The sequence below is a fragment of the Trichophyton verrucosum genome (genome assembly GCF_000151505.1).
Source record: "Trichophyton verrucosum HKI 0517 chromosome Unknown contig00345_1.f1.exp, whole genome shotgun sequence".
Lineage (NCBI taxonomy): Eukaryota > Fungi > Ascomycota > Eurotiomycetes > Onygenales > Arthrodermataceae > Trichophyton > Trichophyton verrucosum.
This window is the reverse complement of record NW_003315417.1, coordinates 132005-150820: the sequence shown is the minus strand read 5'-3', so window position 1 is coordinate 150820 and position 18816 is coordinate 132005. Positions and strand designations below refer to the sequence as shown.

The 18816-nt window shown below is 51.6% G+C and overlaps 7 protein-coding genes across 7 annotated transcripts; 5 read left to right on the top strand and 2 right to left on the bottom strand.

Annotated features, from left to right (window-relative positions):
* Window positions 1–149: 149 nt before the first annotated feature.
* On the top strand, window positions 150–4080 carry TRV_04389 (uncharacterized protein; the record flags this gene model as incomplete). Its single annotated transcript, XM_003021496.1, has 3 exons — window positions 150–407; window positions 468–3912; window positions 3968–4080. 3 exons carry the CDS (start codon window positions 150–152, stop codon window positions 4078–4080), a joined length of 3816 nt encoding a protein of 1271 aa, XP_003021542.1.
* Window positions 4081–4429: 349 nt separating this feature from the next.
* On the top strand, window positions 4430–8377 carry TRV_04388 (uncharacterized protein; the record flags this gene model as incomplete). Its single annotated transcript, XM_003021495.1, has 4 exons — window positions 4430–4784; window positions 4873–7180; window positions 7347–8119; window positions 8190–8377. 4 exons carry the CDS (start codon window positions 4430–4432, stop codon window positions 8375–8377), a joined length of 3624 nt encoding a protein of 1207 aa, XP_003021541.1.
* A 1337-nt stretch (window positions 8378–9714) lies between these two features.
* Window positions 9715–10902, bottom strand: TRV_04387 (RNA polymerase II mediator complex protein (Med7), putative; the record flags this gene model as incomplete). The annotated part of the gene is made up of 3 exons (XM_003021494.1): window positions 9715–10233; window positions 10294–10676; window positions 10872–10902. 3 exons carry the CDS (start codon window positions 10900–10902, stop codon window positions 9715–9717), a joined length of 933 nt encoding a protein of 310 aa, XP_003021540.1.
* Window positions 10903–10963: 61 nt separating this feature from the next.
* Window positions 10964–12070, top strand: TRV_04386 (uncharacterized protein; the record flags this gene model as incomplete). Its single annotated transcript, XM_003021493.1, has 4 exons — window positions 10964–11092; window positions 11144–11255; window positions 11318–11556; window positions 11705–12070. 4 exons carry the CDS (start codon window positions 10964–10966, stop codon window positions 12068–12070), a joined length of 846 nt encoding a protein of 281 aa, XP_003021539.1.
* A 555-nt stretch (window positions 12071–12625) lies between these two features.
* TRV_04385 (uncharacterized protein) lies at window positions 12626–14248 on the bottom strand (the record flags this gene model as incomplete). The annotated part of the gene is made up of 3 exons (XM_003021492.1): window positions 12626–13299; window positions 13433–13594; window positions 13741–14248. 3 exons carry the CDS (start codon window positions 14246–14248, stop codon window positions 12626–12628), a joined length of 1344 nt encoding a protein of 447 aa, XP_003021538.1.
* Window positions 14249–15188: 940 nt separating this feature from the next.
* TRV_04384 (uncharacterized protein) lies at window positions 15189–17021 on the top strand (the record flags this gene model as incomplete). The annotated part of the gene is made up of 2 exons (XM_003021491.1): window positions 15189–16292; window positions 16356–17021. The coding sequence occupies 2 exons, from the start codon at window positions 15189–15191 to the stop codon at window positions 17019–17021; spliced, it is 1770 nt and encodes a 589-aa protein (XP_003021537.1).
* An 874-nt stretch (window positions 17022–17895) lies between these two features.
* On the top strand, window positions 17896–18597 carry TRV_04383 (uncharacterized protein; the record flags this gene model as incomplete). Its single annotated transcript, XM_003021490.1, has 2 exons — window positions 17896–18191; window positions 18246–18597. 2 exons carry the CDS (start codon window positions 17896–17898, stop codon window positions 18595–18597), a joined length of 648 nt encoding a protein of 215 aa, XP_003021536.1.
* Between the last annotated feature and the right edge of the window lie 219 nt (window positions 18598–18816).

The window sequence follows — 18816 nt, the reverse complement described above, 5'->3', positions numbered from 1 at the left end:
CCGGCCGATATATACAACAACCAACATCACCAAACGGCGGACGAGCTGCTGGGACTGCCGAGCGGGTGCTTGACGTGACATAGATACACACGAGACGCGGCTGGCACGCTGCTTCGGCCCTGCGAGATACCGTCTGAAGGTCCCCGGCGATGAGGTTCTCCCTCGCTGCTGCACTGGCCGTCCTCGGCGGTACGGCCAGTCTCTCCCAGGCTGCGCTGACGGAGGTCCACGAGGCTGGCCGGTGTGCTATCAGAGGCAACTGTGGGAAGCAGTCCTTCTTTGGCGGTGAGCTGCCGTGTCCGGACAATGGACTGGCCCATCAGCCTGTCCAGAGAGTCCGGCAACAGCTTGTAGAGCTCTGTGGGAAGAAGTGGGAGAACGGGCCGGTGTGCTGCAAGGAGGAGCAGGTAAGCACATGCACATGCTCTCTCTGTCTCTACCGCGTTGTTTGTGCTAACCGGCTCTAGATTAATGCATTGTCGACAAACTTGAAGCTGGCTGGGGGAGTCATCTCGTCCTGCCCAGCTTGCAAGGAGAACTTCTTCAACCTGTTCTGCACTTTCACCTGTTCCCCAGATCAGTCTTTATTCATCAACGTTACCGATGCGGCCGAGGTGAACGGAAAGCTGCTGGTCACCGAGCTGGACAATGTCTGGTCGGAAGAATACCAGAGCAATTTTTATGACAGCTGCAAGAATGTCAAGAACGGAGCTTCTGGCGGCAAGGCCATGGACTTTATTGGTGGAGGAGCGAAGAACTACGTGCAGTTCCTTAAGTTTCTGGGTGATAAGAAGCTTCTCGGCAGCCCGTTCCAGATCAACTTCCTGACCGAGCCTCGACGGCCAAAGGACGGCCAGGGCATGAAGCCGGTGTCCGATGAAACCAGATCCTGTGCCGATAAGAACGAGGCCTACCGCTGTTCGTGTATCGACTGTCCCAGTGTCTGTGCAGAGCTCCCGGCCATAAAGGGAGAAAAACCCTGCAAGGTAGGAAGCTTGCCCTGCCTGACATTTGCTGCAATCCTAGTATACTCCATCTCCCTGATGCTTATCGTGGTCCTGGCAATTGCCCGATCTGCTTTCAAACGGCACCGTTCCCGAAACATCCAGCGAGTTCGTCTTCTGCAGGACGATGCACCGAGTGACGAGGAGGAGGAGGCCGAAGTTATTGAGGATACCCGGATCCCTCAGCCATACATGCTCAATCATGTACTAGGAAATGCCTTTAACCGGCTAGGTGGGATCTGTGCAAGGTTCCCGGCATTGACGATTACTCTGACGGTCATAATATCGCTACTACTCAGCCTTGGCTGGCTTCGTTTTGCAGTTGAAACTGACCCTGTCAGGCTATGGGTAAGCCCTAACTCGGCTGCCGCAGAGGAAAAGCACTACTTTGACTCCAATTTTGAACCTTTCTACCGTATCGAGCAGGTCTTTGTTGTCAAAGACGTTGAAGCCGACAAGCCAGAACCGGTGTTGGATTACGAAACCTTGGGCTGGTGGTTCGATGTAGAGAACCGTGTCCGCAGAATGATCTCCTTAAACAGACGCCTAACCTTGGACGACGTCTGTTTCAATCCAACCGGACGTGGTTGTGTTGTCCAGTCAGTTTCTGGCTATTTCGGGGGATCCTTCGCCAATGTCAACCCAAACACTTGGAGGTCCCATCTGGAACATTGTGCTCAGTCCCCAGGCTCAAGAGACTGTCTTCCAGACTTCCAACAGCCTCTAGCGCCGGAAATGGTTCTGGGTGGGTTCAACGACACGGCTGATATCCTGGACGCCCGCTCCCTCATTATCACCTGGGTGGTCAACAATTATGAACAGGGATCAGACATGGAAGCCCGAGCCATGGACTGGGAAGAGACGTTGAAGCAGGTTCTCCAGGTTGTGCAAGAGGAAGCCTATGAGCGCGGTCTCCGTATCTCATTCAGCACTGAGATATCCCTGGAGCAGGAATTGAACAAGTCGACCAACACTGATGCCCGAATCGTTGTTATCAGCTATGTCATCATGTTCATATACGCATCCCTTGCGCTGGGTTCTACAACCATCAGCTGGAAGTCCCTTATTCACAACCCTAGCCATGTTCTCGTCCAGTCGAAATTTACGCTTGGAATCGTCGGTATTCTTATTGTCTTGATGTCCGTTTCGGCATCTGTTGGCCTCTTCTCTGCGTTTGGCATCAAGGTCACCCTTATCATTGCAGAGGTGATACCATTCCTAGTCCTTGCTGTGGGTGTAGATAATATCTTCCTCATAGTACATGAATTTGAACGAGTCAACCTAAGCCACCCAGACGAGGAGATTGACGAGCGCATTGCCCGAGCTCTTGGAAGGATTGGCCCGAGCATCCTCCTTTCAGCCACCACGGAGACCTTTGCCTTTGCACTGGGAGCCTTTGTGGGCATGCCAGCGGTAAAGAACTTTGCTGCATATGCAGCTGGCGCCGTGTTGATTAATGCTTTGTTGCAAGTCACCATGTTCATCTCCATCCTAGCTCTCAACCAGAAACGTGTAGAAAACCTGCGGGTGGACTGCATACCTTGCATTGCTGTCCGAAAGTCTGGGAGCACCGGCATTGCCGGTGAGGATAGGCCAGATTTCGGTGAGAGCATGCTCCAGTGGTTTGTCCGCAAGATTTATGCCACTAGACTGCTTGGTAAGAATGTGAAGGTCGCGGTGGTAGTGCTCTTCCTCGGCCTGTTTACTGCTGGACTAGGCCTGATCCCCATGGTGAAGCTAGGGCTGGACCAGCGGATTGCCATTCCAAATGGCTCTTACTTGATACCATACTTTAACGACATGTCGGAGTACCTACGCGTTGGTCCCCCAGTCTACTTTGTGACGAGAGATGTGAACATCACCACCAGAGAGCACCAGCAACAGGTCTGTGGCCGATTTACGACATGCGACGAATACTCTCTCGGTTTTGTCCTGGAGCAGGAGTCTAAACGATCAAATGTCTCGTACATCACAGGTGCAACGGCCAACTGGATGGATGACTTCTTCTACTGGCTCAATCCACAACAGGACTGTTGCAAGGAGAACGGCAAGACGTGTTTCGAAAACCGTCAGCCCAGCTGGAACATTTCTCTGTATGGAATGCCCGAGGGCGCCGAGTTCATCCACTATGCTGAGAAATGGCTCAAGTCACCCACGACCGAGAGCTGTCCACTTGGCGGCAAGGCCCCATACAGCAATGCTCTCGTCCTTGATTCCAACCGCATCACGACCAACGCAAGCAGCTTCCGCACATCTCATACTCCCCTGCGCACCCAGGCCGACTTTATCAACGCATATGCCTCTGCACGACGTATCGCCAACGACATCTCGACAAACCACGGCATTGACGTCTTCCCATATTCCAAGTTCTATATTTTCTTCGACCAGTACGCCTCCATCGTCAAGCTTACAGGCACTTTACTCGGGGCAGCAGTCGGCGTGATCTTCTTGATCACATCCGCCTTGCTCGGCTCCTTGTTCACCGGTGGAGTGGTGACGCTGACCGTAGTGATGATTGTGGTGGACATCATCGGCACCATGGCGGTGGTGGGCGTCTCCCTCAACGCCATCTCGCTCGTCAATCTGGTAATCTGCGTGGGCATCAGCGTCGAGTTCTGTGCTCACATAGCGCGCGCCTTTATGTTCCCTTCCGCCTCCCTGCTAGAGAAGGCTCCCCTGAAGCTCCGCCACCGGTCCGCCAGATCCTGGGCTGCCCTGGTCAACGTCGGCGGCAGCGTCCTCAGTGGCATCACCATTACCAAGCTTGTGGGAATCTGTGTCCTGGCATTTACTCGCAGCAAGATTTTCGAGATCTACTACTTCCGCGTCTGGCTGGCTCTAGTCATCTTTGCCGCCGCTCATGCTCTCATATTCCTGCCCGTAGCCCTCAGCTTTGTAGGCGGAGACGGTAAGCTAACCCTCGGCCCGCTTCTGCCATAACCTCCATGCTAACTTTCTACCAGGCTATGCTGATTCCCACGCTGTTGGCGGCCTCGAAGAAGACCTCGCTGCCCGTGGATACAGGTCTCTGCTGCTTGACGACGACTACTACGACTCCGATGACGAAGAGCTGTAGTCTTGTTCTATCTATCCATCTATCTTTATCCTTTATCTTTCCCTACTGCTTTGGCTGTATATTCTATCTGTACTCCCTTTTCCCTTTTGGTTATCAAGTATGTATTGGCCATAGACTTGCGAGTCTTGTATGCTGGAGTCTCCTCCCCCTACTCCTTTTTTTGGACATGGCAGAGTTCTTGATTGTGTCGTATATATACAATGCCATCTAATATCTTTATCTCCATCGAGGCGGCGCTGCCTCCCTGCCACCCCCTATTCTATCTATCTATCTATCCGTCCGCCCTTGAGTGTTACTAACGCTGCGAGCATAATAATAATAATAATAATAGCGGGGAGCCAGAGAGCACATGATTTCGCTTTTTCCTTCCCCACCTCAAAAAGGGAAAAAAAAAAAAACGTTCGACCAAATTTTTTTTTCTTTCTTCAACTTCAACTTCAGCTTGAACAACTCGAAGAACGCCGGCCTTTGCTGCGCAGGGAAGAGAATTTCTCGTTGTGATCGGTGTTGGCAGCGTGATCTTTTCGTTATCAGTCCCGCGAGGTCATTTGAGGTTCGCTCGCCGGTCCAGTTACAGGCACAGCACAGGCAGGCACAGGCAAATCGCGTGCCAGGCTCGCTCGGAGCCGTCAGTCAAGATGGATCAAGCACAATTCCTGCAGCAATTGCAGATTATATTGAATCGTCAGTGACATATCCCCCGGGTTATTCCCCTCCTGCTGCTCTCGTGCTGCTGCTTTCTTTTGATCCTTATCGTTATCTCTCGCTTATTACTAACATGTCTCACTGTAGCAAGCCAAGGAAATGTCAAGGAAGCCACAAACACTCTGCAAAAGGTGTTCTATAAAAACCCTGAAGCGCTCCTCTTCCTCATCCAGATTGCTACCACACACCACGATGCCGACCTGAAGCAGCTGGCCGCCGTCGAGGCTCGCTCTCTTGCCATTAAGCTTTGGGGGAAAGTCCCCGATGCACAGAAACCACAGGTCCGCGAGCAGCTTCTGCGCTCGACCCTGAGCGAAAGCTCTGCTCTTGTCCGTCATGCCTGCGCCAGGGTCATCTCGGCCATTGCTGAGATCGATTTGACCGATGGCGAGTGGGCGGATCTGCCGCAGTTCCTGTTGAACGCGTCAACCAGCGCGAAGGCTGAGGAGCGTGCTGTGGGCACCTATATCCTCTTTGCCATCCTCGAGACGCTCGGCGAAGGCTTCGAAGAGAAGTTCATGGACCTTTTTGCCCTGTTCGAAAAGACGATTCGTGACCCCGAGAGCGCAGAGGTCCGCATCAACACCCTTCTGGCCCTCAGCAAGCTGGCCGTCCATCTCGACTCGGACGAAGACGAGAAGCCAGTCAAGGCCTTCCAGCAGATTTTCCCTGCCATGGTTAACGTCCTCAAGGATACGATCGACCAAGGTGATGATGCTCGCATCATGCAGGCCTTCGAGGTCTACCAGACTCTTCTAGGATGCGATCCTGAGCTTCTTAACCCTCACCTCAAGGATCTCGTTATCTTCATGAACGAAATCTCTGCCAACACCAATGCAAGCGATGATACCCGGACTCAAGCCATCAGCTTTCTCATGCAGGCTGTCAGCTACCGCAAAATCCGTATTCAGGGTATGCAGCTTGGCGATCAGCTTACTCGTACCTGTCTGGCCATCGCTACCGAGCTCGACAGTTTGGACTCCGACGAGGATGACATCACTCCGGCTCGTTCCGCTCTGGGCCTGCTTGACATGATGTCTCAGAGCTTTGCTCCCAGCCAGGTCGTTGTACCACTCCTCACTGCAGTTGGCCAGTACTTCAACAGCTCAGATGCCAGCCACCGTCGAGCTGGTATCATGTCTCTTGGCATGTGTATTGACGGAGCTCCAGACTTTATCAGCACTCAAATGCATGAGATCTTCCCCGTTCTCTTCCGTCTACTCCAAGACCCCGAAGCTAGCGTTCGCCAGGCGACTCTCGACACTGTTGCTCGCCTTGCCGATGTTCTGCCTGACGATGTCAGCAAGCAACATCAAACCCTCATGCCATTGCTCTTGAAGAACCTAGCCAGCGCCATGCAAGAATATAACGGCGACGAGTCTGGCCCAACAGTAGACATGATCAAGTCTTCCCTTAGTGCAACCGACACCGTTGTTGACGGTATGGAGGGCAAGGATGTGGCTCCTTACCAAACCGACCTTGTCCCACTGCTGCAGAAGCTGTTCAAGCACCCTGACTTCAAGATCAAGGGCCACACCGCCAGTGCTCTCGGATCAGTCGCTTCCTCTGCTGGCGAGGCATTCCTGCCTTACTTCGATGAGTCCATGCATATTATGCAGGAGTTTGCTACCCTCAAGCACAGCGAGGAGGAACTCGAGCTTCGCGCCAGTGTTATCGATGCCATGGGTGAAATGTCATCTGGTGCTGGGCCCGAGCATTTCAAGAACTACGTTGGCCCACTGATGCAAGCCAGCGAAGAGGCCCTTCACCTCGACCACTCCCGCCTAAAGGAGAGCACCTATCTCTTCTGGGGTGTGATGTCCAAGGTCTACGGATCTGAATTCACCCCATACCTAGAAGGTGTAGTGAAGGCCTTGATTACTTGTCTGGAGCAGAACGAGACCGAGATGGAAGTCTTTCTCGGAGATGCAGCCAAGGACCTGGTTGGCCAGGAGGTCACTATTGCTGGACACAAGGTCCGCGTTGCCGGTGCTGACGATAACGACGACGACGATGACGATGAGTTTGAAGACGTGGACGATTGGGAGAACCTCAATACCGTCACCCCCGTCTCTCTGGAAAAGGAGATTGCCATTGAGGTTCTTGGAGACGTTATTACTCACACCGGCAAATCCTTCATGCCTTTCTTCGAGATGACCATGCAGCATATCCTCCCGCTCACCGAGCACTCATACGAGGGCGTAAGGAAGAGTGCTATGTCCACTCTCCACAGATCTTATGCTGCTCTATGGCAGGTCTGTGAGGAAACCGGGCAGATGCAGAAATGGCAGCCTGGCAAGAACATGCCTCTAAGCGAGCCACCAAACGAGCTTAAGAAACTCGGTGAGATCTTAATGAAGGTTACCCTTCAACGCTGGGCCGAGGAAGACGATCCGTAAGTATCCTTGTCTTCTTTTGGCTCTTACATACATCCCCTACCTGTTTTTTTATGATGACAACACTCGTTACCCAGCTCACGCAGACGCCCAAAGGGCGATTGCTGATACAGCGATCTACTTATCTGATTAAATATCTCTACCCTCATATATCTTGACTACAAGCCACGTTATGGTGCTCATGCTAACTGCATACCATAGTTCCGCGATCTCTGATATCAATCGCAACTTTGCTGATAACCTGCGTTTCTGTGGCCCTTACTTGATCTCCAACCGCGAGAATCTCGAAGAGGTCACCTCCTTGGTCACCTCAATCATCACCAAGCAGCATCCATGTCAGTTGGATATTGATGCCACAGATGAAGACAGAGAGATGATGGAGGAGCTATCCGAATTTGACTGGAATGTCATTGACACCGCTCTCGATGTTGTTTCTGGCCTCGCTATCGCTCTCGGCGCTGAGTTCGTTGCTCTCTGGCCAGCATTCGAGAAATATGTCCTCCGCTTCGCTGCTAGCAGCGAATCTCTCGAGCGCTCGACCTCCATCGGTGTTCTCGCCGATGTGATCTCTGGGCTCGGAAATGCCATCACCCCATACACTGGCAACTTCTTCCGCCTCTTCACCCACCGACTTACCGACGAAGACATGCAGACTCGTAGCAACACCTGTTACGCTGTTGGCATGTTAGTTGAAAAATCCGAGGCCGATGCTGAGCTCGTGGCTGCTTACCCTGCCATTCTAGAGAAGGTTACTCGTTGCCTTCAAATCCAGCAGGCTAGGCTCCCCGATAATGCTGCTGGATGTATTGCCCGCCTGATCATTAAGCACCACGAGAACGTTCCATTGGAGGAAGTTCTTCCTGCTCTGGTTGACGTCCTCCCACTGCAGAATGATTTTGACGAGAACGAACCCATCTACCGCATGATCTGCCAACTCTGTATGCCTCCCCTGATATTTCTATTAACTCTAAAAAAAATTTTCTGTGTGGTTAGGCTAACATATCCTAGATAAATGGGAGAACCCTACAATCAGCCAACTCACACCCCGTCTGCTGCCGATCTTTGAGTCCGTTCTCACTGGAGACAGCGACCAACTAGATGACGAACGCCGGTCCGAGCTAATTGAGCTTGTCAAATGGATTAATAAAATGCAGCCCGGTGGAGCAGCTGCTTTTGTTGAAAAACTCAGCTCATAAATGTCAAAGCAAAAAAGTGGATAGACGGGGATGAGACATACATACATGTTATAGAGAAAGCCCCTGCCCCAGTTAACTGATTAAGATGCCGGGCAGGATTGTGCGAGGGAGATAGGAAATCAGAATCAAGATACCCCTAGCTGGAACCGGCTCGGTGCCGGGAACCAACTATAACGATAATGAGATAAGAATTGTTATTTATTGCCTGTCAGATGAAAAAAAAAAAAGTACCTTTTGTTCAGTTTTACTACTTTCCCCTTTTTACCGACAAATTATAGACAGCAATGTACTACTAGACTAAACAAGCTCCACGCCAACCTGCAGCTGAGACACGCTTTCGCTTACCTGCCGTCTCCATCTCAGCTGTGGCTATCCCGGCCTCGTCATCATGATAGTCAGCCAGCTAACCCAGGGGTACACCGGGAGTAGCAGACGCAAACGTATTTAACCAGCCACACGCCCCTTACTCTCGCACGTCCATCTCAAAAGAAGCCAAGATCAAACAAGCAATTCCAAGACCGTTGTGACCCCGTACCAAGGCCTGCCTTCATGTACGTTATTACGACTTTGGAAGTTGAATATGTCCGAATAGCTGCTAATAAAAATTCTTGCATAGTTATCGACATGGCTGAAGCTACGAAAACTACCCTGGTCAACGAGACCTTGCCCACCTCCTCTGGTTCATCTGCGGCATCCTCCGTCACCAAGCCTATCAAGGGCGTCTCGAAGCCGTGCTTCGGCTGCGGTTGCGGCGACGAAGACTGCGAATGTGTCTGTGTCGTCATGTAGACTGACTTCGTCCTCCCGTTTCGGTCGGTCATCGAGGGTTGAATCAACAAGTAGGAGAATGGAGGAAGTCCTTGGGGTATCGGCTGGCTGTACATAGTTGACAATGACCCATTTCAAACAAATACAGCGTTCGCGTCTATGATTCTTTCCACTTTCTTGTCCACATTGTTTGATAAAATTTAAGATATTCGTTTGACTATCCCAAGCCCTAGGGGTAGGACTGGAAAGCAACTGGCAACTGTAACTCCCCTAGAGCACCACCTATGTATAGGGTGCAATAAATTATACAAAGCTGTCTCCCTAGCTGAAGCCCGGATTCTTTAGCTGCACTTGAAGGACTGCTTTTGATCCAGGTCAACTCTGCATTTGTCAATGCCGAATGAGGAACGCCTGCCCTTATGTGTGTCATCTCGAGGAGGCATTCCTAGGAAGTGAGCCCTGTAGGCAAGCCGGCTCTGCAACCGTTACAGTATAGAATTAGTATGGGGGAAGGTAGGTGTGTTTGATCCGGCCAGACAAGGCTGTGGGTACCGGTAACGCATCCAGCTTCATCCAGCTTCTTCGATCTCATCCAGAAGCCTCCACATCACCCGCGCGTCCTCAATCTCTCTATCATTTTCTGAGACCTGCTTAGGATTTTTCTTTTGGTCTTCTTCTTCCTCTTTTTCGATTTGCATCTTGTCATCGCTGGCTTCCTCTACTTTATCACTCTTCGACATCATCTCAAGCCAACCAGCAACTTTACCTTCTATCTCCTCCATCTGCTTCACGTCTTCCTTGGCCAGCTCGATGCGTCTCTCGATCAGTTCGCTCAATGACTCTCGTGCCTGGTGGGGCCGGTACAAATTCAATAGATGGTATGCATTGATAAATAATGTGCGAATCATCTGTAGCTTCTCCTCGGCATGTTCCGGCGCAATGGAAAGAATTCCAGTGAGTTCGAGGAAGTTGAGTAGTAGGGACTTGGTGATTTTGGTAAGATGATATGCGTGTCCAGACGTGGCAGAGGATGACGGATAGAGTTGAGTTATTCCCTGGTCACCCAACGAAGGGGGATTCGGGGAGAGCTGCAGCCTTCTGGTCAGTTACTGAAGTCCTCACGGACCAGGATATGATGAATCCCTAACCTGCTGTGTCTCGCCAAAGAGGACATAATCCGTTGTGGGCGGCTCTGGCGGTATCAAATATTTCAGCTCTGGCGCCACATCTAGCGCCTGAAGCTCAGCTGGCGTCCAGTCCTTGCTCGCCGTCCTCTTCTCGTGGTCGTCATCTGGCCGCGCTGCTCGCTTCGCATCCTCAAGCTTGTTCAAGTTCGCCCGGCTAAAGTGTCTCCAAAACGGTGGCGGCGGGGGAAACGCTGCGGTGACGCCTCTCTGGGCCCCTTCTTCCATTGTAGCGCCTCTCAAATGGCTCGGTCTTCTCTCCTCTTCGTCTATTTCTTCTTCAATCGTCGTCGATGTCGTGTTGTTGCTCTGGCTTGTCTTTTCTTCCTTGCCTTCAAACGTCGTTGCTGAAGCTCCTGCTTATGTAATCCCGCCTATCAACAAAAAAGAAAGCCAAAAAAAACATCCAAAGATTCAGACGTGAGACCGAAGTTGCAGCGCCGAGCGAGGAGACGAAGAGACAGCGGACTTGCAGGGAAGGCTCTTGGATGGACGTGGCTGGAAGACTAGGCTGGCCGGAGAGAATCTACTCACTCGTTTACCATTGACTCGCTTTTCCGGTGCCGAAGACATATGTGAAATGCAAAAGAGGTACGCTTCCTCTAAGCTAGCCCCCTGAGCTACGAGAACGACAATGGACGGGCGAAAGGCTTCAGAGCTTGCTCAGCAGCCTGGCTGTTTGGGGGCTCTCGTGCGGTTCTGGCGCCGCTCATATGGCGGGGACTATTCGATTCTTATATTCCTCGTCTTTGCGTGGGTGATGGTACGTTTTTTTGCGAAGTTGACTCCCCCCCTGATATCAAGCAGCAGCTAGCTGACTGGTGTATCAAAGCTACAACTCTTCGTACACCCCTTCTACCAGCTGTTCAGCCTGGATAATTCCTCTATTCAATACCCTTTTGCTGTCGTCGAGCGAGTACCAGTCTGTAAGGCACCATACACGGCCGTAAAAAAGCACGTCAGTCTATCTAACATAGCTTTGTACTAGTATGGTGCATCATATACTCCGGCATCTTCCCTCTCCTTGCAATCGGTATCTGGTGTGCCCTCTTTCGGCCAGGGAGCCATTTCGTCCATGTCACCCTCCTGGGCCTCATCGCTTCGCTGCTGGTTACCATCTTTATTACCGATATAATCAAGAATGCCGTTGGCAGGCCACGGCCGGACCTGATTTCACGATGTAAACCAGAAAAGGGTACCCCAGAACATACATTGGTCGACCATACAGTATGTACATCGACAGACATGCATATCCTAAACGAAGGTTGGCGGAGTTTCCCAAGCGGACATAGTAGCTTTGCATTTTCGGGGTTGGGTTACCTTTCTTTGTAAGTATTTACCACTAGCTCCTGTCCAGGTACCATTATTCTAACAGTTGGAAAGCTTCCTTACTGGTCAGTTCCGGGCCTGGCGCCCTCGATCAGGACTTGCCCGTCTGCTTGTCTCCTTATCTCCACTGCTTGGAGCACTCATGATTGCCATCTCCCGCATAGCAGATTACCGTCACGACGTGTATGATGTTTGCAGCGGGTCAATTATAGGTCTAGGAACAGCGTACTTGGTGTACCGCTGCTATTATCCTTCTCTGTGGTCTGCAGATTGTGATACACCTTATCATCCCGATGACCAGGGGGCGATGCATGGCTTCCAACGAGTTGGCGATGAGGAGCAGGCGTTTCAGCCGCAGCAAGTGTATAATGAGCAGGCGTACCATATGCAACCTCTTGGCAGCGGGCGGTAAGCACTGGTATCCAGTTTGTGATCTGTATTTTTAGAATCATTCATGGTGGGCTATGCGAGGCGTTTCTGGATGTTTGTACTAGTGATTATCCTTATCTTTGTTTTTTTTTTTTTTTTTTTTGTCTTATTCACTACACAGCATCAAGATGGTCCATACACAAGGCACATATATATTCATAACAGTTCAACCTATTTACTTGCACTCTAATCCTAGTAGACCAACCATGCATTATAAGTCAATATATATAATTCTGTAAATAGTAGCTCTCGAGGCTGGTATTAAACAAAATAAAACAGTAAGGGTATTCCATGGGTAAGAAATTTTCAAGAAAGACGAACGAGCCATAGCCTGTGATCATACCGGCCCTGTTATAGAAGCTTCCACACGGAAGCTTAGCGCAGAAGTAAGTAATTAATAGATATAAAAAAATACATGTAAATCATGCCGGGACTGTAACTTGGAAGGAAATGGGAACCAAAGAAGTAAGAATATATATATCCTCATCCCCGACGCTTGAAGGTTTGGTCGTTGTTTCTCTGTATGAAACTGGCTTCATTACCAGTTATCACCCAGCTGCTCTAAAAAAGCAGCTCGCTCTCTGAGTTTTGCTCGTACTGCTTCCATTTCCTGAATAGCTTTAAGGACCTCAGTCAGATTGCCGCCATTAAGCTTTTCAGGGATATTGAAGTAGCAGTGATGTGGAAATGGGTTGGTACGGTTGGGTTGAGGTTTAGTGGAGGCCTGAGGGAGAGGTTTGTTGCTCAGCGGGTTTGGAGGGGATGGCGCAACGGATGATGGATTGGTTTGCGCGGGAGAAACCGGGAGATTATTCGCGGATTGTGTTCCGTTATTACAGGCCGCCGGATTGGCGTTAGGCTGAGGGCTGTTCATGTGGTTGACGTTATGGCTGTTGTTATGGCTTTGGCTTTGGTTATGGTTGGGGTTGATGTTGTCGTGAACGCGAGTACCGTTGTGTACGTTGCTGTTGAGGTTGCTGCTAGCATTTCCATTGATGGTGTTGCGATGGGGATTAAAGGAGAGTTCACGGGAAGGCATGGGGCGAGATGCCGTGGGATTTGAGGGTCTAGCAGACAATGGCGTATTGGGAGTGCGTGGGGTTCGTGGACCTATGGAGGCCCTCTTGTTTGCGAGCTTTGAAGGCGTCGGGTTAACATGGCCAAGTACCAAATGGTCGGGATCTGGAGGGGTCATGTTAGTCTCAGGCGTGTCTGGGGGTTATATCTTAGAGAGATGGGGGTAGACGTACGGAAAGAACAGGTTCTGGGGTTGCCCGTCCAGATGCAACTGGCACAGGCGCCCCTTAGGGGTGGCTGGCCAGTTGGGTTCGGGGGACGGACGCACTGTTCAAAGGGCCCCCTCCCGCGCAGACACGAAGTGCAGGGTTCAGGAGCAAGTTCCCCCCTTGAGAAATAAATAGTTGCATCTCGAGTCCATTGGTTGCGGAGCTCCCTCGGGGTGGCATTACGCCAGGCAATGGGTCTTGCGCAGGGAATATCACGAAGGCTGGCGGCAAGTTGTGAGTTGGGCGTAACGTGCAAGACGGGGAAATTCCCAGATCCGCGACCAACAACTGTGACCATGACGCTGGGTCTCGCTTCTACAAAGAGAATTAGACAGGGATGTCAAAGGGGCGCAGCGGTCAGTCATACCTGGGACAGGGGTAGAGGGCGTTTTCACCCTGACACCTGGCTTCTCTGAAGTGGGCGGAGGCAGTATATTTTGTGAGCCATCGGGTGTGCTGGCAGTGGCAGTGACAGGCAAGGGAGCTTCCACTGTCGGGCGAGGGTCGTTGGCCATGGAGTATGGAATATCTGCATCGCCGTCTGACAATGAGGAGTCGGATGACGAAGAGACATCACTCTGCAACACTTCTTCCCTATTACCACTCTCAACATCCACGATTGTAGGCCGCGGAACAGGCTCCTGCGCATGTTTCTGCTCCTGTTGTTGTTGTTGTTGTTGCTGCTGATGCATTTGGAGTTGGGAACCCGGAGTATGCCTGTGTGGTCCTTGTGCTGCCGCTGCTGCCGCTGCTGCTGCTGCCGCCGCCGCCTCTGCCACTGCTATGTCCTCCGCTGATGCCATCGGCTCCGGCTCTGGTATGGGTGTGAACTTCTGGCGCTTGGTCGGCGGCTCGTCTGGCACCTCCTGAGACATTCTGAACTGGTGATATGTATCCCAAAAGGCCGGAGGGAGCTTGATACGTAGAATTCGGCCCGACGTAACGCTGTTCGTGCGACTAGTAGAGCTCTCGGGAGCGCTCTCACTATCTATCGTAAAGGTAGTTGTATCCTCAGTTGTCTCGCCTGAAGCTCCGCGTTGCATCTTGAACAGTGAAAAAACAAAACCGGTTAGCAAAGCCGTCCACACAACAAAGTGAGGGTTGACTGAAGAGCAAGACGAGGCAGATAGGCTCTCGCTCTATCGGCTCCGCCTTATATCACTTCTCTACCGGTTCCTGCGACGCTCTGCGCGCGAGTTGCCGACACCTGGGTCAATCCGAGATCGCGACGTACCTTGGAGGCTCAACAAGCCAGCAGCATGTGGAACCCGGAAGAAAGCAAAAAAAAAAACAGACGGCACTCGGCCTCGCCCCGGATCTGCGTCTCAATCCACCTTCAGCAGCGCCAACGAGGGCGCGCGACGTCGAAATGAAGGCCGCAGCTGGAGCTCGAGAGCGAAAAGACGTCGAAGTTTTTTGCTTCTTCGTCGATCGTTGATATTTCCTAATCGGGCGGAAAGTTCCAGTTCCATATAATACTGTCACGTGAGCTGATGTCATATTTTGATTACATAAGATCTCGAGTCCTCCGTCTTCGACGTCGAAAAAAAGGCGACGAAAATAAACAGCGGAAGAAAGGAAAAAAACGACGAGCTGAAGATGCGAAGAAAAGCAGAAGAACAGCGCGGGAAGAAGCCTGAGACGGACGAGACGCAGCAAGGAAGCGCGTGCGACGGGCGGGCGAGCGGCAACAGCGGGTGCAGCTGCGATGTGCGGCGCAACCACAACAACTAGTAACTAGGTAGTTAACTACATCAACATCAACGACATCAACAACGAAGGACCATAGATACGAGCCTCGATACATGAAGGATTATGGCAGAGAAAGCAGAGATTGAGGGCGCTGGGGGGGCGCCGCAGCCTCCCCCGCGCGAGTCGACCCCTCTGGGCTTCAGAGACGCCGTCAAGAGCAGAGAGGATGCGCCGAAACCATCGCCGGAGACGCCACAGAGGGCGAGTCGACCGCACCTGGGACTCTCTCTGAACATGCCACAGCCGTTTAGCCCCAAGAGCGGCCATGCAGCGGCTCGAATACCGCTGTCCCCGAAGCTGGACTCCTCGCACTCGTTCGGTTCGCCGGCATCTGTCCTGCCGCGGCGTTCTCGAGGGCTGGACTTTTCGCGCGCTTGCACCAACCTACACCACTCTACGCTGGCAGAGTCGTCTCCAGACTCGTCTCCCGTTGTCAGCGGCAGAGGGATTGCCATACCGCAACGGCGTGGGACTGCTGGAAGCACGGGGATGGGGATGGCCGGGTCTCCCAGCAGTTCGCATCACCAACTGCACAATTGCCTTACCTCTGCTGGCAGCCATGCTGAGAGGACCGCCATTTCAAGCTCTGTGGGCAGCGTCAACATGATCGACTCCGACTCGTCAAGCACCGATGACGAAGACGATGACGGGTCTATCCATGGCTTTGACCGTGGGGACCCCGGCGGAATCACTCCCCAGGCAAAGAAGTCCGGACTAGGACTCTCTGCTCCATTTTCTCCCAGTTTGATACCAGCGTCCAGTGCAGACTGGATGTCCGGGTTCTCTGCCGCAAAGGCGAGCTTGATGAACTTCCAGCGAGCACGATATCGCAACAGTAAGAAGAGACACAGCTCTTCTAGTGCGAGCGGTGCTAGTCCCAGGCTTCTTGCTACCTCCCGATCCCCACCAGCAGAGAAGGCCCTGGATAGCGTCGGTGGGAGTTCTCTGTCCCAGAACTTAGCCCCACGGGACATCAAGTCAAAGCTAGATGAGCTAGCCCATATTCCCTCTGACTTTCATCTTTCCGACGGGAGTGACGACGTGGATGGCGGGAAACAGGCTGGCGTCAGCAGCCCATCTAGTGGTTCGCTTGCCGGAGGCTCCAATTCCGAGTCTGGTCGTCGAGGCGTCATTCGACGGCCCGTGACCAGACGAGGGAATCTTTTGGTATGTCCTCGCCCCTGCTATTCTATTCCTGTGCATATAATACCATGCTAATCATGGCTACAGCCAAAACCCAAAAACTTTGCACGCATCAGGGCTACTCTATTTGAAGAATGCGCTCCGGTGGAGAGCGATACTAAGAAAGAGGCAGAAGTGGTCCGCCAGGTGCGGGAAAACGATGCGTCTGGCGCTCCGCAGCCCCAATCTATCCTGCCCAATGCGTTGGAGATCAAGGATTCCACCCCTCCCAGCCTTGTCCCCGAGGAAGCACATCAGAGGCCGCCCACCAGCTTCAGCCGGCAGGTATCCCGGAACTCTAGTGGCATCGACTTCTGGAACGCCTTCGATGGACGGTACAGGACCCCACCGCCCCTCTCAGCGAGGGATACAGCCATGGCGTCTCCAGGCATGCTCAAAGACATAGACACAGAACCAGAAACATTCGCCAAGATCAACAAACGACGGCGGGGAGACGACTTTGATCTGGCTTCATTCAAGCGTCGGGCTGTTTCTCCAGGACCCAGCGTCCAGAGTAGTCCTGTCCAAGGTCATGTTTCTGCTGGCTCAGACGCCAACCGGGTCGGCCACCTATCCAAGGCCATCTTGTTCCAGGGAAGCCATCCAGCTGAACCCACCGCCAACACCAGCTCGCCCTCCGGGCCAGTCAAGCGAGTCGGTCTCCAGGGCATGACCGAGACCAGCGACGGCTTCATGAAGATGACCATTGACTGATCCCCTACCCTTGCACTCTCCATTCACTCTCTATCTTCATCTACACCTCCTGCAGCGTTTCTACACATCTATACCATTTAGCGAGGCATCTCTGTCTATCAACGGCGTTTATCTTCTCCTGTATATACTTGATAATATCCCCCTTACTTCAAATGCTATCTATCTACCTATCGATCTTATCGGCAGCTTATCTAATCTGGCTTGGCGCGGGCTTCACCAAGTAAAACAACATCCAAGCAAGCCGACGACGCGGCGCATCATCAGTTCCAGTAGTTAACGAGCAAGCAATTAATTCTAGAGACCTGTTCTTTTTTCTACCTTCGACCTGCTGCTTTTCTTTTTTATCTCTTTAGATCTGTCGAGACGGTTTCTACCGCCGGCCTATCTCAATAATGCCTTCTCAAGCCGAAATCGCATCCTCGTTTATAGAGGGAGCCCCGCCAGGCGAGGTACGCAAGGCACCACCATTGCAAGATAGCACATCACCAGCTAACTTATCCATTTAGCTTAGAGACGTCGTTGCTGGTGAGTCTACAGATGTGTTCAGCGATTGATCTGGACATAATTCTAACACCGTGTTGACACCAGATATCAAGGCGTTGACCTCCAACTCCAATCTTATCCCTTCCCTCGAACCGGCCTTCAGAAGATACAACGAGGCACAGCTTGCCACAATAAAACTGCCTGGAAGCAGTCGAGAGGTATACTCTATACTATAAACTAAAGTGGGTTGGGATACTGAGGTTAGGAAGGTTATCGTTAGCTCCTATAACAAGCTCGAAGACGGCCGGTATTTTGATGTTGAGAGCCAGACTTCCTTCGACTTTGACCATGTTTCACAAGTACGCTCTGTCTTACCCTTTCATGGATCTCCATGACCTTCATGTTGCTGATTATAAGCCAATATAGACAGCCTCCAACCCCCGGTCATATGTGCTTGAATCTCAGAACGCAGACCTCATGTCAGTTAACAACTAGCGCCTCCTTTGCTCCTTACAAGCAGCCAATGCCAATACTAACCGATCCATTCAGAAAATCCTACCTTAAACTCCTCTCCTCGCATGCCAGTGAACATTACCCGAACAGCTCATACGGCGTTTATCCCTCACAGGACGACTCTTCCATCGCCATCCTTCTAGTAGCGAACAAATACTCTCCTAACAATTTCTGGTATAGAAAAATTTCCACACAAACAAGCTGATCTAGCTACTTACTCTGGTTTAGGAACGGTAGATATCGCGCCATATACAACGTGCCGGTGTCCTCTGGTGGCACAATCACCGGCACAATCCATGTCGACGTTCATTACTATGAAGACGGGAATGTTTCTCTCAACAACAAGAAGCCAGTGTCCATATCGATAACCTCGGCCTCCCCAGCCGATACTGCCTTTAAGCGTATTGTAACTACCGAGCGAGAACATCAGGAAGAACTGAATGATGCGTTCAACCGGTTATCCGAGGGTGCATTCAAGGGCCTGCGTCGACAGCTCCCTATTACACGACAGAAGGTCGAGTGGGAGAAGATTGGCGCATATAGGCTTGGAAAGGATATATCTGGTGGCACAGGCTACTGATAAAAATCAACTGCTTGAGCTGGAATTGACCATGTAGATAGGAAGAGTATATATGTCCATGCAACTAGGTCCAATTATAGACAGGACAGTCCGAATCCGGTGTCACTATTCCGAGTCTCTATCCACGAGACAAATAACACGACAATATAACGAGATAAAGGGGGAAAAAAAAAGAATGTAGTAATAATGACCGTAACCTTTAATGCACCTTGAAAAAAC